This window comes from Amblyraja radiata, chromosome 29 (assembly GCF_010909765.2).
Source record: "Amblyraja radiata isolate CabotCenter1 chromosome 29, sAmbRad1.1.pri, whole genome shotgun sequence".
NCBI classification, from domain to species: domain Eukaryota; kingdom Metazoa; phylum Chordata; class Chondrichthyes; order Rajiformes; family Rajidae; genus Amblyraja; species Amblyraja radiata.
In genome coordinates, this window is record NC_045984.1 from 8,408,769 (window position 1) to 8,423,745 (window position 14,977).

The 14,977-nt window shown below is 49.0% G+C and overlaps 1 protein-coding gene across 3 annotated transcripts in view; it reads right to left on the reverse strand.

Moving 5' to 3' along the window:
- Positions 1-14,977, reverse strand: part of LOC116989285 (transducin-like enhancer protein 1) — a 191,049-nt gene that overhangs the window by 42,245 nt on the left and 133,827 nt on the right. For all 3 annotated transcript variants that reach the window (XM_033046509.1, XM_033046508.1, XM_033046507.1), the window contains one exon: positions 9,984-10,088. In XM_033046509.1, the coding sequence (XP_032902400.1) occupies positions 9,984-10,088 (105 nt within the window). The remainder of the gene's footprint in view (positions 1-9,983; positions 10,089-14,977) is intronic.

The window sequence follows — 14,977 nt, forward strand, 5'->3', positions numbered from 1 at the left end:
TCGGACGGGCATTGTCGGGATGAATTTCCGTGGCCCAAACGACCTTAATACAGGAATCACTAGACCTGCAGCTCTGTGTCGGAAGGAACTGCAGATGCTGGTTTACACCAAACATACACGCAAAATGATGACGGAATGGGTGTCGATTAGGGTCCAGACCCTTCTTCAGACTGAATCCTATCTGTCCTGGAACTCCGTGATGGTCAGCTTTTACACATGAAACAGTAGACCCGGCAAAGTTTTCACCACTATCACCAAATATTTCTCTGGACTTGCTGGTGTGGCCCAGAATCGAAGATAAGGACAGATCATCCAATTTAATCTGCAGATATATATGGCAATGGATGTGTTGAATGGAGAGGAGGGGTTGGGAAGAAGAGACAATAAACAATAGATAATAAGTGCAGGAGTAGGCCATTCAACCCTTCGAGCCAGCACCGCCATTCACTGTGATCATGGCTGATCATCCACAATTAGTACCCCGTTTCTGCCTTCTCTCCATATCCCTTAACTTCACTATCCCTAAGAGCTCTATCTAACTCTCTCTTGAAAGAATCCAGAGAACCAGCCTCCACTGCCCTCTGAGGCAGAGAATTCCACACACTCACAACTCTCTGTGTGAAAAAGTTTTTCCTCATATCCGTTCTAAATGGCTTACCACTTATTCTTAAACTATGGCCCCTGGTTCAGGACTCCCACAAAATTAGGAACATATTTCCGGCCTCTAGCGTGTCCAAACCCTTAATAATCGTGTATGTTTCAATAAAATTCCCTCTCATCCTTCTGAATTCCAGAGTATACACGCCCAGCCGCTCCAATCTATCAACAAATGACAGTCCCGCCATCCCGGGAATTAACCTTGTGAACCTATGCTGCATTCCCTCAATGGCAAGAATGTCCTTCCTCAAGTTTGGAGACCAAAACTGCACACAATACGCGAGGAGCAAGGGCCACTAAGGGATCAGGGGGTATGGAGAGAAGGCAGGTACAGGATACTGAGTTGGATGATCAGCCATGATCATATTGAATGGCGGTGCAGGCTCGAAGGGCCGAATGGCCTACTCCTGCATCTATTTTCTATGTTTCTATGTTTCTACAAAGAAAACCAGGCGAGGAGAAGGACGTCGGTTCTGGGGCCGATCCGGTCAAGGGCGAGGGAGGATGTCCCTGCAGGAGCCTGGAGCTTACTGGGATCAGGAACTGCTCCAGTGGACCGAGCAACGGCGCCAAAACACGGCGGCGCCCGCACTTGTAAATATGCAAAAAGAATTTCACTGTTCGACAAATAAAGAACCATTGAACCAAGCGAACATTCCCAAAGCTCTTGTCAGTCTGAAGAAGGGTTTCGACCCGAAACGTCACCTATTCTGTTTCTCCAGGGGTGCCGCCTGACCCGCTGAGTTACTCCAGGATTTAGCGACAATAAAACACTCTTGGCTCTGGAATTAGCATTCACTAAAGTTGTTTGGCCAAACTTAATGTAGCGTTTAAATACAAGCTATCACAGTGGCAACTTGCATTTATGAGCCACCTTTAATGTAGTCCCAAGGCATTTCACAGGCAATTAACAAAAGTTGACAATGAGAATCAAAGTGTATTATGACCTGTAACCAAACGCTTAGTCAAAGTCTTGAGTTTTAAGTAACGTCTTAAAAAAACAGGAGAGAAAAAGCACCACATGAGACCACCCGTACTGAACGTTCTACACAGTCTCACAGTATCTCGTTGCCACGGCTTTAGAGTACCATAGCAAATGGGAAGACAAAAGAGACTGCAGATGCAATCGCCAGAAGAACCCAGTGGGTCAAGCAGCATTTGTGGGGGCAGAGAGTGTACCTACCATTGAGAAGGATGTACGGGAGTCTGAAAATCGTGATCACTGGGTTCAAGAATAGCTTCTTCCCAGCAATCAGCCAGCAGGGTCGGCACGTGGCGCAGCAGTAGAGACGCTGCCTTACAGCGCCAGAGACCCGGGTTCGATCCAGACTACGGCAGCTTGCCTGTACGTTCTCCCCGTGACCTGCGTGGGTTTTCTCCGAGATCTTCGGTTAACTCCCACACTCCAAAGACGTACAGGTTTGTAGGTTAATTGGCTTGGTTTAAATGTAAATTGTCCCTGGTGTGTGCAGGATAGTGTTAGTGTGCGGGGATTGCTGATCAACATGGACTCGGTGGGCCGAAGGGCCAGTTTCCGCGCTGTACCTCTAAACTAAACTAAAGTGTCCTGGTTGAAATATTATATTTTTAAGGGCATTTGTTTTGACCCATGAATCCACTTTTTCACCAGAGTTTACTCACAAGATGGCAGTGCAGAACTATTTATTTAAAGACAAACTGCAGTTGCTGGAATCTTGAGCAAAAAAACCAATGGCCGGAGGAACTCAGCGGCTCAGTGTTAAGAACTTGGCGTCACGGTGGCGCAGCGGTAGAGTTGCTGCCTTGCAGCGCCAGAGACCCGGGTCCGATCCCGACTACGGGTGCTGTCTGTGCGGAGTTTGTACGTTCTCCCTGTGACCGCGTGAGTTGTCTCCGAGATCTATGGTTTCCTCCCACATTCCAGAGACATACAGGTTTGTAGGTTCATTGGCTTGGTATAAATGTAAATTGTCCCCGGTGTGTGTAGGATAGTGTTAACATGCGGGGATCGCGTGGCGGTGCGGACTCAGTGGGCCGAACAGCCGCTTTCCCCCTTGTATCTCTAAACTAGCAACTAAACCAACCCAAAATGTTATCTATCATTTCCCTTCACAGATGTTGCCTGACCCAATGAACTGCTTCAACCTTGCCCAAGATTTCAGCTTCTGCAGTTTAATGTGTCTCAGTTATATATATATATATAGTTCTGCACTGCCATTTTGTGTGTAAACTCAAGTGAAAAAGTAGAGTCATGGGTCAAAACAGATGCCTTAAATATTATATATAATCCAGGATACTTCTTCCCTTTTCATATTTTGATAACATTGATTTTATAATGCACTCTATGTAATATGCAGAGCTATATAGCAACGAAACAGGCCATTCGGCCCGTCCTGTCCGTGCTCACCATGTTGGCATGCATTGGCCTCACTCACCCAGAGGAGAGACACAAAATGCTGGAGTAACTCAGCAGGTCGGGCAGCGTCCCTGGAGAACATGGATCGGTGATGTTTTGGGTCGAGACTCTTCTTCACGCTGAGTCGGAAGAATCTGACTAAAATCCATGTGATAAGACACAAAAAGCTGGAGTAACTCAGCGGGACAGGCAGCATCTCTGGAGAGAAGGAAAGGGTGACATTTCGGGTCGAGACCCTTCTTCAGACTGGTCAGGGGAATGGGAAACGAGAGATGTAGACAGTGATGCGGAGAGATATAGAACAAATGAATGAAAGATATGCAAAAAAGTAAAGATGATAAGGGAAACAGACCATTGTCCAGTGATGCTGCATGACCCGCTAAGTTACTCCAGCATTTTGTGTCTTTCCTTGGTAAACCAGCACTAGCAGTTCCTTGTTCTTCACTCCTGTGGCTGGAACAAGCTGTCATAGGAAGCTATAGAAGTGGATACAATTATGACTTTTGAAAGACACATGGATGGGAAGAGTTTAGAGGGAAGCGGGCCAACTGCAGGCAATTGGGACTCGTCTAACATGCTTCGCCAGGCACGGGTGTTTGTATTCTTGAGCAGTAAGATCAGACGGCTGCAAATAAACGCATTACACATGACATTCTTTATCCTGACCTCAGCCCCAGTTTTGTCAGGAGCCCGCTCCTAACCTGTCTGTAAAAATAGATACGTGATGAGATCATCTTTCTAGCGGACAGCTGAAGCAACATTCATCAGGAAACACTCAGTTCCTGCGAGACCAGACTCACATCAGACCTATTTATGGATTCTCAGCCAACGGTTTGGAGAAGCCTAATCCTTTCAGATCCCAGAGCTCAGGAGTAGCTGATACAGTGTTCAGGGGCACAGACACTCCTCCCACAGTCCTGGGAGACTCCGCGGAAGAAAAGATTATTCTCAATGAGTTAGAGAAGCCAACGTTCATACCGCCGGTTTGTAAGTTGCCCAAGGGAAATATGAGGCGCTGTTCCTCCAATCTGCGTTGGGCCTTAAGGGCCTGTCCCACTATACGAGTTTACCTAAGAGCTCTCCCGAGTTTAAAAAAAATCAAACTGGTGGTAAGTACGTAGAATGTACGTAGCGGGTACGTCGGAGCTCGGGACGTCTCTTAGCGGCTCGTAACGCTAACGGCAGGTACTTGGGAAACGCGGAAGCTCGTGAAGTTTTTTCGACATGTTGAAAAATGTCTACGAGAGCCCCAAATACGGACGAGTGGCTATTACCATAATTCTCCGAGTTCGAATCAGGGGAAACGCGGTAGAACTCTTGAATTAACTCTCTGGCCGCTCGTTCCAGATACGGAGCAAAGAAAGATCCCCAAATGTTCCCGTTAAATCTCTACCCTCTCACCTTAAAACTTTGTGGCCTTTAGTTTTAGAATCCTCTACCCTGGGAAAAGACTGCGAGCGTTCACTTTGTGTCCGCCCGTCGTGATCTTGCATTACCTGCTGATGCAGGAGGCCCGTTGGGTTCATGCTGGCTATTAAAACATTTCCATTCGTCCCACTTGTTTCCCTCTAACCTTTCCTTGCTTATCTTACTCCTCCTGCCACCCATCAATCCTAGGAGCATTTTACAATTAACCTACCACCATGTCTTTGGGCTCCATAGAACAAGTACAATGCAGGAAATGGCCCTTCGGCCCACAATATCTATGCCGAACATGATGCCAAGTCAACTCTTATCTACCTGCAGGTAACCCATATCCCCACGCCTATCCAAAAGTCTCTTAAAGTCACTTAAATATCACAACCGCATGTGGCTCCATTACCACCGCTGGAAGTACATTCCATACACCCACCAACATCTGCGTAAAAAAAAAACTTGCCCTGTACATCTCCTTTAAACTTTACCCCTCTCACCTTCAAGCGATGCCCTCTCATATTTGAATTTTCCACCCTGGGGGGAAAAAGGTTCTGACTGTCTACCCTGTCTATGCCTCCATAATGTTATATACTATTGTCAGGTCTCCCCACAACCTCGGGCATTCCAGACGAAACAATCCAAGTCTGGCCAACATTTCCCTGGGGCTAATGTCCCCTAATCCAAGCACACATTCTGGTGAACATTCTCTTCACCCTTTCCAAAGCCTCCACATCCTTCCTGTAATGGGGCGGCCAGAACTGCACACAATACTCCAAATGTGACCTCATCAAAGCCTTATTAAAAAAAAGCTGCAACTTGACTTCCTGACTAAAGGGGCTGTCCCACTTGGGCGACCTAGTTGGCGAGTTTAGAAGAGTTTGAAAAAAAGACATGTTGAAGACCTCCTTCAACTATGTAGAAGACCTCCTTTGACTATGTTGAAGACTAGCTACGACTAACTTCGGGAAAATTGGACACCGAATAGTGGAGAGTGAAGACGACCTCCTCCGATCTCCTTCGACTATGATGAAGACTATCTACCACTACCCTCGACTACATTCAACTACCCTGGATTACCTATGACTAACATGCCGACCTACTACGACCAAACCTACGAGTAAAAAAAGTATCGATTTTTTCCAAGGTAACCTTTTTTTACTCGCGGGCATTTTTTAACATATTGAAAAAAACGCCGCGACCTAGCTGAGGCCTCGAGTACGCGGAGACCACTCTCGAGCATGAAGGAGAGCTACGAAGACCTCCTACGACATCGTGTCGACCATGCCGCGAGTATGAGTCGAGGGAAAACTCGCCAGAACTCGCGGATTAGGTCGCCCAAGTGGGACAGCCCCTTTATACTCAGTCCTGACAACTTCCTGACTTATACGGACAATGCCCCGACCAATGAAGGCAAGTGCGCCACATGCCTTCTTTACCACTCTTCCTGGTTATGTTGCCACTTTCAGGGAGTTACGGACTTGGAGCCCAAGATCCAATGCAGATGCAAGCAGACACCTATGATGAGCGTTTGTCGGCACTGGGCCTGTACTCGTTGGGAGTTTAGTAGAATGAAAGAGGCCCTCATTGAAATGTACAGTATAGTGAAAGGCTTGGATAGAGTGGATACATTGAGGATGTTTCCACTAGCGGGAGAGTCCAGTGGGAGATGCTGTGTAGAAAGGAACTGCAGATGCTGGTTTACACTGAAGATAAGACACAAAGTGCTGGAGTAATTCGACGGGCAAGCAGCATCTCTGGATAGAAGGAATGGGTGACGTTTCGGGTCGATACCCAAAGGGTCTCGAACCGAAACGTCACCCATTCCTTCTATCCAGAGATGCTGCCTGTCCCGCCGTGTTACTCCAGCACTTTGTGTCTATCCACACACAGATGCTGCCTGACCAGCTGAAATCCTCCAGAACTTTGGATACCAGTATCAGCACAGGAAACAGGATTGCAAAACCTTTCTAGACATTGGGGGGGGGAATCTGGCTTTAGAAAACCCACAAGTAGTGGCAGAGGTAATGGATTATTCTGAGTCAGTCAAAGGACAACAGGAAAATGTAGAGGTCTCCAGGTTGATCAAGAAGGAACTGCAGATGCTGGATTCCGGCTTTAGACCTTTTTATTCAAAACTGCCAGCGTGACATCAACCGCCTCGACTTCTCCACTCCCCTGTCTCACTCTAACCTCTTCCCCCCCCGAACGTACAGCCATCGACTCACTCCACAACAACCCAGACTGGGTTATCAAACCCGCCGACAAGGGATATGCCGTGGTAGTCTGGCACGTTGATTTCTACAAAACTGAGGCCTCACGCTGACTCTCGGACACCTCCTCCTACTTATCCCTGGACCATGACCCCACAGGCGAGCACCAGACTACTATCTCGAGCACCATCACTTACCTCATCAGCTCCGTCTGGCTCCCTGCCCTCCCAAGCCTCCAACCTCATCGTTCCCCAGCCCCGCACGGCCCAAAATCCACAAACCTGACTGTCCAGGTAGACCCATTGTCTCTGCCTGTTCGTGGCCTACCGAACCTATTTCCACATACCTCGACTCCATCCTGTCCCCCTGGTGAAATCCCTCCCTACCTACGTTCAAGACACCTCAGACACTCTCCGTCGTCTCCGTGCATTCTCGAGGTCCCCATCCCCTCATCTTCACCATGGACATCCAGTCACTCTACACCTCCATCCCCTACCAGGAGGGTCTCAAAGCCCTCCGGTTCTTCCTCGACCTGAGAACCAACCAATCCCCGTCTACAGATACTCTCTGCCTAGCGGAACTGGTCCTTACCCTCAATAACTTTTCGTTTGACTCCTCCCATTTCCTCCAAATACAAGGCGTAGCTATGGGCACGCGCATGGGCCCCAGCTACGCCTGCCTCTTTGTAGGGTACATCGAACAATCCTTGTTCGAGACGTACCAGGGCCCCATCCCCGACCTCTACCTCCGCTACATTGACGATTGCATTGGTGCTACCTCCTGCACCCACACGCAACTCACTGACTTCATCCGCTTCACCACTAACTTCCATCCGGCACTCAAATACACCTGGACCATTTCCGACACTTCCCTACCATTTCTTGACCTCACTATCTCCATCGCAGGTGATAGACTTCTGACCGACATCCACTATAAACCTACTGACTCCCATGGCTATCAAGACTACACTTCTTCCCACCCTGCTTCCTGTAAGGACTCCATCCCCTACTCCCAATTCCTCCGTCTACGCCACATCTGCTCCCAGGATGAGGTGTTCCACACCAGGGCATCGGAAATGTTCTCATTCTTCAGGGAACGGGGGTTCCCCTCCCCTGATGAGGCTCTCACTAGGGTCTCTTCAATACCCCGTAACACTGCTCTCTCTCCCCATCCCCCCACTTGCTACAAGGGCAGAGTCCCCCTCTAGTCCTTACCCTTCACCCCACTAGCCGTCACATACAACAAATAGTCCTCCGACATTTTCGCCACCTCCAACGTGACCCCACCACTCACCACATCTTCCCATCTCCTCCCCTGTCTGCTTTCCGCAAAGACCGCTCCCTCCGTAACTCCCTGGTCAATTCTTTATTTCCCTCCCGCACCCCCCCCCCCCTCCCCCCTCCCCAGGCACTTTCCCGCAAGAGATGCTACCCATGTCGCTTTACCTCCCCCCTCGACTCAAGCAGTCATTCCAGGTGCGGCAGAGGTTCACCTGCACCTCCTCAACCTCATCTATTGCATCCGCTGCTCTAGATGTCAGCTGATCTACATCAATGAGACCAAGCGTAGGCTTGGTGATCACCTCCTCTCGGTCCGCATTAGCCAACCTGATCTCCCGATGGCTCAGCACTTCAACTCCCCCTCCCATTCCGAATCCGACCTTTCTGTCCTGGGCCTCCTCCATGGCCAGAGTGAGCACCACCGGATATTGGAGGAACAGCACCTCATATTCCTCTTGGGCAGTTTGCACCCTAACAGCTGAACAGCTTCTCCAATTTCCGGTAGCCCTTGCTGTCTCCTCCCCTTCTCAGCTCTCCCTCAGCCCTCTGGCTCCTCCTCTTCCTTTCTCCTTTATACTTCCCCCCCCCCAACGCCCTACATCAGTCTGAAGAAGGGTTTTGGGCCGAAACGTTGCCTATTTCCTTCGCTCCATATATGCTGCTGCACCCGCTGAGTTTCTCCAGCACCTTTGTCTACCGAGGTCTACAGGTTTCCTGATATCACGGATGAAATTATTTTCTGTCATCAGACCACAGCCACATTTGTGTTAAACGATGAAAAAAATGTGCTCCAGTAGTGTGTGAGATTTACTGATCAAAATATGCTGATGACAACTTATTGCGCTATTAAACATAACAAATAAGCATTGCACCAACATTTTTATTGCAGACTGGCGAAGCTGCTCAACATCAATAAATAACCAAGATCCGTCTCACAGTGGAATGTAATTGGACCGCTAGATGGTTAGCATCTCAATGAATCAAACACCAATCTCCCTGCTCCCTGGGCACTGGAGATAACAAGTGTGGAGTAACATACATAATACACCAAGCAAGCATTGGCAATGTGGGATAGGGACTGCAGAGAGGAGTATTTGTTGGTTGGGTAGAGGGGCGAAGGAGTGGCAGACGGGAGGAGGGAGGGGAAGAGTGAGAACAGAGAGCTGGGAGGGAGAGAGAGCAGGCAGAGGGAGAGAGGGGGTGAAGGGAGGGAGCGAGTGGGGGCGGAGGGAGGGAGAGAGGGCAAGGGCAGGATGGGAGGACTGGGAAGGGGAGAGAGCAGAGGGAGAGACATGGTGGATGGAGAGAGAGTGGAGGGAGAGAGGGAGGGAGTGAGAGGGGCAGAGAGAGGACAAGAGCAGGCAGGGGAGGGGAGAGAGCAGAGAGAGGGGGCAGAGGGAGAGAGCCGGGGTGGAAGGAGGGAGAGAGGGCGCGGAGGGCAAGGGCAGGGAGGGCGAGGGCTGGGATGGGAAGGGAGAGGGTGGATGGAGGGAGAGAGTGGGTGGGCTTGGAGCTGGGGGCAGTGAAGGGGGTGGGCATGGAGCTGGGGGCAGTCAAGGGGGTGGGCATGGAGCTGGGGGCAGTGAAGGGGGTGGGCATGGAGCTGGGGGCAGTGAAGTGGGTGGGCATGGAGCTGGGGGCAGTGAAGGGGGTGGGCATGGAGCTGGGGGCAGTCAAGGGGGTGGGCATGGAGCTGGGGGCAGTGAAGGGGGTGGGCATGGAGCTGGGGGCAGTGAAGGGGGTGGGCATGGAGCTGGGGGCAGTGAAGGGGGTGGGCATGGAGCTGGGGGCAGTGAAGGGGGTGGGCATGGAGCTGGGGGCAGTGAAGGGGGTGGGCATGGAGCTGGGGGCAGTGAAGGGGTGGGCATGGAGCTGGGGGCATGAGGGCAACAGTCTGCTGCACAATACAGCGACACTAAAATCAAATCCAATATGACCAGAGTATAATATTGGATATTCAGAGTGATCAAGATGGAAAAGCCAGAGGGTGGAAGAATGATTCAAATTGTCAAACAATAGACTTACATAGTCATTCACTGAATCCCGTTCCTCAGTTTTCTTCTTCTTGAGGTGGATGGGATATTCCGAGGAGTTTCTTGGCTTGTCTCCATTGGACGAGTGTACAGAACTCTGAAGGAGATAAGACCCGGGATAAATTTTGAGGGAAAAATACCGAACCTGGATGATTTGCAGAGAGAACTATTTAAAGATAATCCTGTACCGCAGTCACCAGCCAAACCCAGCCATGCATATGATCATACAATGAGGTTTTAAAGGGATGGAGATGGAATACGTTGGCCATTTCCTTTCCCTTTCCTCGACACAAAAAAAAACTGGGGTAACTCAGCGGGTCAGGCAGCATCTCTGGAGAAAAGAAATAGGTGATGTTTAGGGTCGAGACCCGAAATGTCACCTATTCCTTTTCTCCAGAGATGCTGTCTGACCCGCTGAGTTACTCCAGCCTTTTGTGTCTATCGTCAGTTGAAACCAGCATCTGCAGTTCCTTCCTCCACCCTCACCCTTTCCCTCTCAGTAGTTAGCAAACTGAGAACCATCAAGCTGAAGGGCAGTTCATTTAATATCTCTCCTCCACTCAGCCTGCATGGGTCCATTTTAAGATCACCAAGTTGACAAAGTGATCGAGTGGAGTGATTCCACTTTTGAGACCCTCATTTTTGACATCTTCCACATCTGGTTTTTTTTTTCAATCACCGCTTCCGCCAACCTTCTACATCAGTCGTGGTTGTTTTTGTATTAGAGATACAGCGTGGAAACAGTGCCCTTCGGCCCACCGGGTCCGCGCCGACCAGCGATCATCCGTTCATACCAGTTCCATCACACACACTATAGGGTCAATTTACAGAAGCCAATTAACCTACAAATCTGCACATCTTTGGAGTGCGGGAGGAATCCGGAGTATCTTGAGAAGCCCTACGCAGACACAGGGGGCACATACAAACTCCGTACAGACAGTACCCATAATCTGGAGCGAATCAGAATCTCTGTTGCTTTAAGGCAGCAATGCTATCTCTTTGCCACTGTGCTGTCCCTTTATACAAACAGCAGGAAGTACATTTTCAGCCCACCAATTCTCATTGGAAAAAGCAGTTGTGATCAGCCCCAAATACTATGCAATCCAGCTACAGAAGGCATCACAAGAGGCTAACATCACCCGTCCATGCTCTCCAGACATACTGCCAGATCCGCTGAGGTCAGGTGGATTCTCTACAAAAAGGACTGGACAAGCGAGATGCAGGAAAATTGTTCCTAATGTTGGGCGAGTCCAGAACCAGGGGCAACAGTCTTAGAATAAAGGGGAGGCCATTTAAGACTGAGGTGAGAAAAAAACGTTTTCACCCAGAGAGTTGCGAATTTGTGGAATTCCCTGCCACAGAGGGCAGTGGAGGCCAAATCACTGGATGGATTTAAGAGAGAGTTAGATAGAGCTCTAGGGGCTAGTGGAATCAAGGGATATGGGGAGAAGGCAGGCACGGGTTATTGATTGGGGACGATCAGTCATGATCACAATGAATGGCGGTGCTGGCTCGAAGGGCCGAATGGCCTCCTCCTGCACCTATTTTCTATGTTTCTTTGTTTCTATGTTTCTAGAGAACACGGATGTTATTAAGGTGACAACATTGTCAAGGTGGCTGAGTGGAATCATTCCATTCTTCCCCCAAAAGTTAAAGTGGGTCTTCTTATCCAAGTATCTTTTTTTTTTTTTTTAAACAGGCATTTAAACTTTCTTCTCCCCCATGTTTTTACACCTGCATATATCAAGGGTTGACTGGAAAACCCATCAACTGAACTGACTAAACAGTCTTTGGTAAAGTTCATTGTAGTGGGCAAGAAAGAGGAAAACATATGTGAATGATGCTGTAGGTATGTTATTGTCCACCCGGGGAAGCAAGGGAACAGTAATGTGGCAATTCCTTTGGAGCAGTGCCATCAAAGCCCCTACTTCATGCCCAGAGCTCCGTGTCCCTGAGCATAGCGGACATGTTCAGCATCTCGGGCATGTCTATTAAAAAGGACACAAAGTGCTGGAGTAAATCGGCGGGTCAGGCAGCATCTCTGGAGAAGTTGGATAGGTGGCGTTTCAGGTCGGGACGCTTCTTCAGTCTGAAGGGTCCACCTACCCAAATTCTCCAGAGATACTGCCTGACCCGCTGAGTTACTCCATCACTTTGTCATTTGGTGAAACCAACATCTGCAGTTCCTCATTTCTCCTAATCTACGATAGCTGGAAAATTGCTGGAAATGCTCAGTAGGCCAGGCAGCATTCTGCCGAAAGTGAAACGGTTAATATCTCAGGCTAAAGACATTCAGACAAAGTCTACTTTTGAAGGACATTCCCCTGCCTTGGTTACCTAATAATCTCAGCATGGGCTAGTAGCCACCTCACTACCCGTAGGGCCGCATGGCCTCAGGAGAAAGGGATTTCAGTGGGAGTGCGTCAGATTAGATCAGTATTCAGCATCTGTACTTTGAACACAACCAACACATCTTTTTTTGGTTTAGTTTTAATTTATAAATACAGCGCGGAAACAGGCCCTTCGGCCCTCCGAGTCCGCTCCAACCAGCGATCCCCGTACACTAGCACTATCCTACACACCAGGGACAATTTACAATTTTTACCGAAGCCAACTAACCTCCATGTCTTTGGAATGTGGGAGGAAACCGGAGCACCCAGAGAAAACCCACGTGGTCAGAGGGAGAACGTACAAACTCCATACAGACAGCACCCGTAGTCAGGATCGAACCCATTTCTCTGACGCTGTAAGGCAGCAACTCTACAACTGCGCCACCATGTCAGTAGAAGCATATATACTTACGAGAGGCATAGATAGGGTAGATAGTCAGAGCCCTTACCCCCTCCAAAACAGGTGAAAATGTCAAAGATTAGAGGCAATGGCTTTAAGGTGCGAATGGTGAAACATTAAAAGTGATATCTAGGACAATTAGTTTTACTCATGCCAAGAATGCACTACCAGGGTGGTGGCAGATACCATAGCGGTGTTTGAGCTTTAAGGTAGGTGCGTGGATACGCAGGGAATGGAGGGGTACGCATCATGTGCAGACAGGTGAGATGAATTCATCCTGGCAGCATGTTCGGCACAGACATTGTGGGCCGAAGGGCCTGTTCCTGTGCTGCACTTTTCTATGTTCTATAAAACACCATTCAGTCGACAAGTCACTCCAAAGATGTACAGGTCTGTCGGCTAATTGGCTTCTGCAAATTGTCCCTGGTGTGTAGGATAGCGCTAGTATGGGGTGATTGCCGGTCGGCACGGGCTTGGTGGGCCGAAGGGCCTGTTTCCACGCTGTACCTCTAAACTAAACGACACTGAATTCCATTTTAAACTGGAATTACAGCTTTGGATTTGAACCCCAAACCCAAAAGACTAGTTTGATGCGAGTTGCTCACGTTCTGAATGCTGAGCTGGCACCCAGGAGGTTTGAAAGGCGTACGAACATTTGGTCGATTAAATGTGATGGATGAATTCACTTTGTGTACATGGATGAGGGAGGCCAAAAATAACCCCCACCAACGGGCACCAATGCAAGAGTAAAAGAGAGATGTGGGAGAGGCAACATTATTCCATCTGCAAGCAATGGTGTCCAACTGAGCTGAGGTATAAACAAGTCATTAAGCAGGCTTTGGTTAAATATCCTTCGCTTATCCAAATGGTCTTTCGGGATGTGGGCGTGCAGCTGTGTGCATTAGTGGGCAGAGCGATACTAAAAGCATTATGTGCAACGGGACAAATTGCCAGCGGCTGCCTCCAGCAACACTTCCTCGCCCAGCGACAGAGAAACTAGGAGCGCCGCTGCTTTGTACAAACCACAGGCACGCAGAAACGGCAGAAAAAGACGCAAGGGCAGCATCCCGGGACAGCATGGATAGGGGACGTTTCGGGTCAGGACCCTTCTTCAGACTGAGTGTGGTGGGATGGTGTGTGTGGGAGGGAGAGGAAGAAAGCTGGAAGAGAGGAGGGACAGGAAAAAGCCTGGTGAGTAATAGGGGAATACAGGTGAAGAGGTGTGGGGTACATAGATACATCGACAATAGGTGCAGGAGGAGGCCATTCAGCCCTTCGAGCCAGCACCGCCATTCAATGTGATCATGGCCGATCATTCACAATCAGTACCCCGTTCCTGCCTCCCCCCCCCATACCCCTTGATTCCGCTAACCCTAAGAGCTCTATCTAACTCTTTTGAATGCATCTAGTGAATCGGTCTCCACTGCCTTCTGAGGCAGAGAATACCACAAATTCACAACTCTCTGTGTGAGACATTTTTTCCTCATCTCAGTTCTAAATGGCCTACCCCTTATTCTTAAACTATGGCCCCTAGTTCTGGGCTCGTCCAACACCGAGAACATGTTTCCTGCATCTAGCGTGTCCAATAACTTAATAATTTTATGTGTTTCTATAAGATCCCCTCTCATACTCCTAAATTCCAGTGAATACAACCACAGTCGCTCCATTCTTTCATCGTATGACAGTCCCGCCATCTTGGGAATTAACCTTGTGAACCTACACTGCACTCTCTCACTAGCAAGAATGTCCTTCCTCAAATTAGGAGACCAAAACTGCACACAATATTTTAAGTGTGGTCTTACCAGGGCCCTATACAACTGCAGAAGGACCTCTTTGCTCCGATACTCAACTCCTCTCGTTATGAAGGCCAATATGCCATTCGCTTTCTTCACTGCCTGTTGTACCTCCATGCTTACTTTCAGTGACTGATGTACTGGGACACCCAGGTCTCATTGTATTTTCCCTTTTTCTAACCTGACACCATTCAGATTATAATCTGCCTTCCCGTTCTTGCCACCAGAGTAGGTAACTTCACATTTGTCCACATTATACTGCATCTGCCATGCATCTGCCCACTCACCCAACCTGTCCAAGTCACCCTGCATCCTCATAGCATCCTCCTCACAGTTCACACTGCCACCCAGTTTTGGGCCATCTGCAAATTTGCTAATGTTACTTTTAATTCCTTCATCTAAA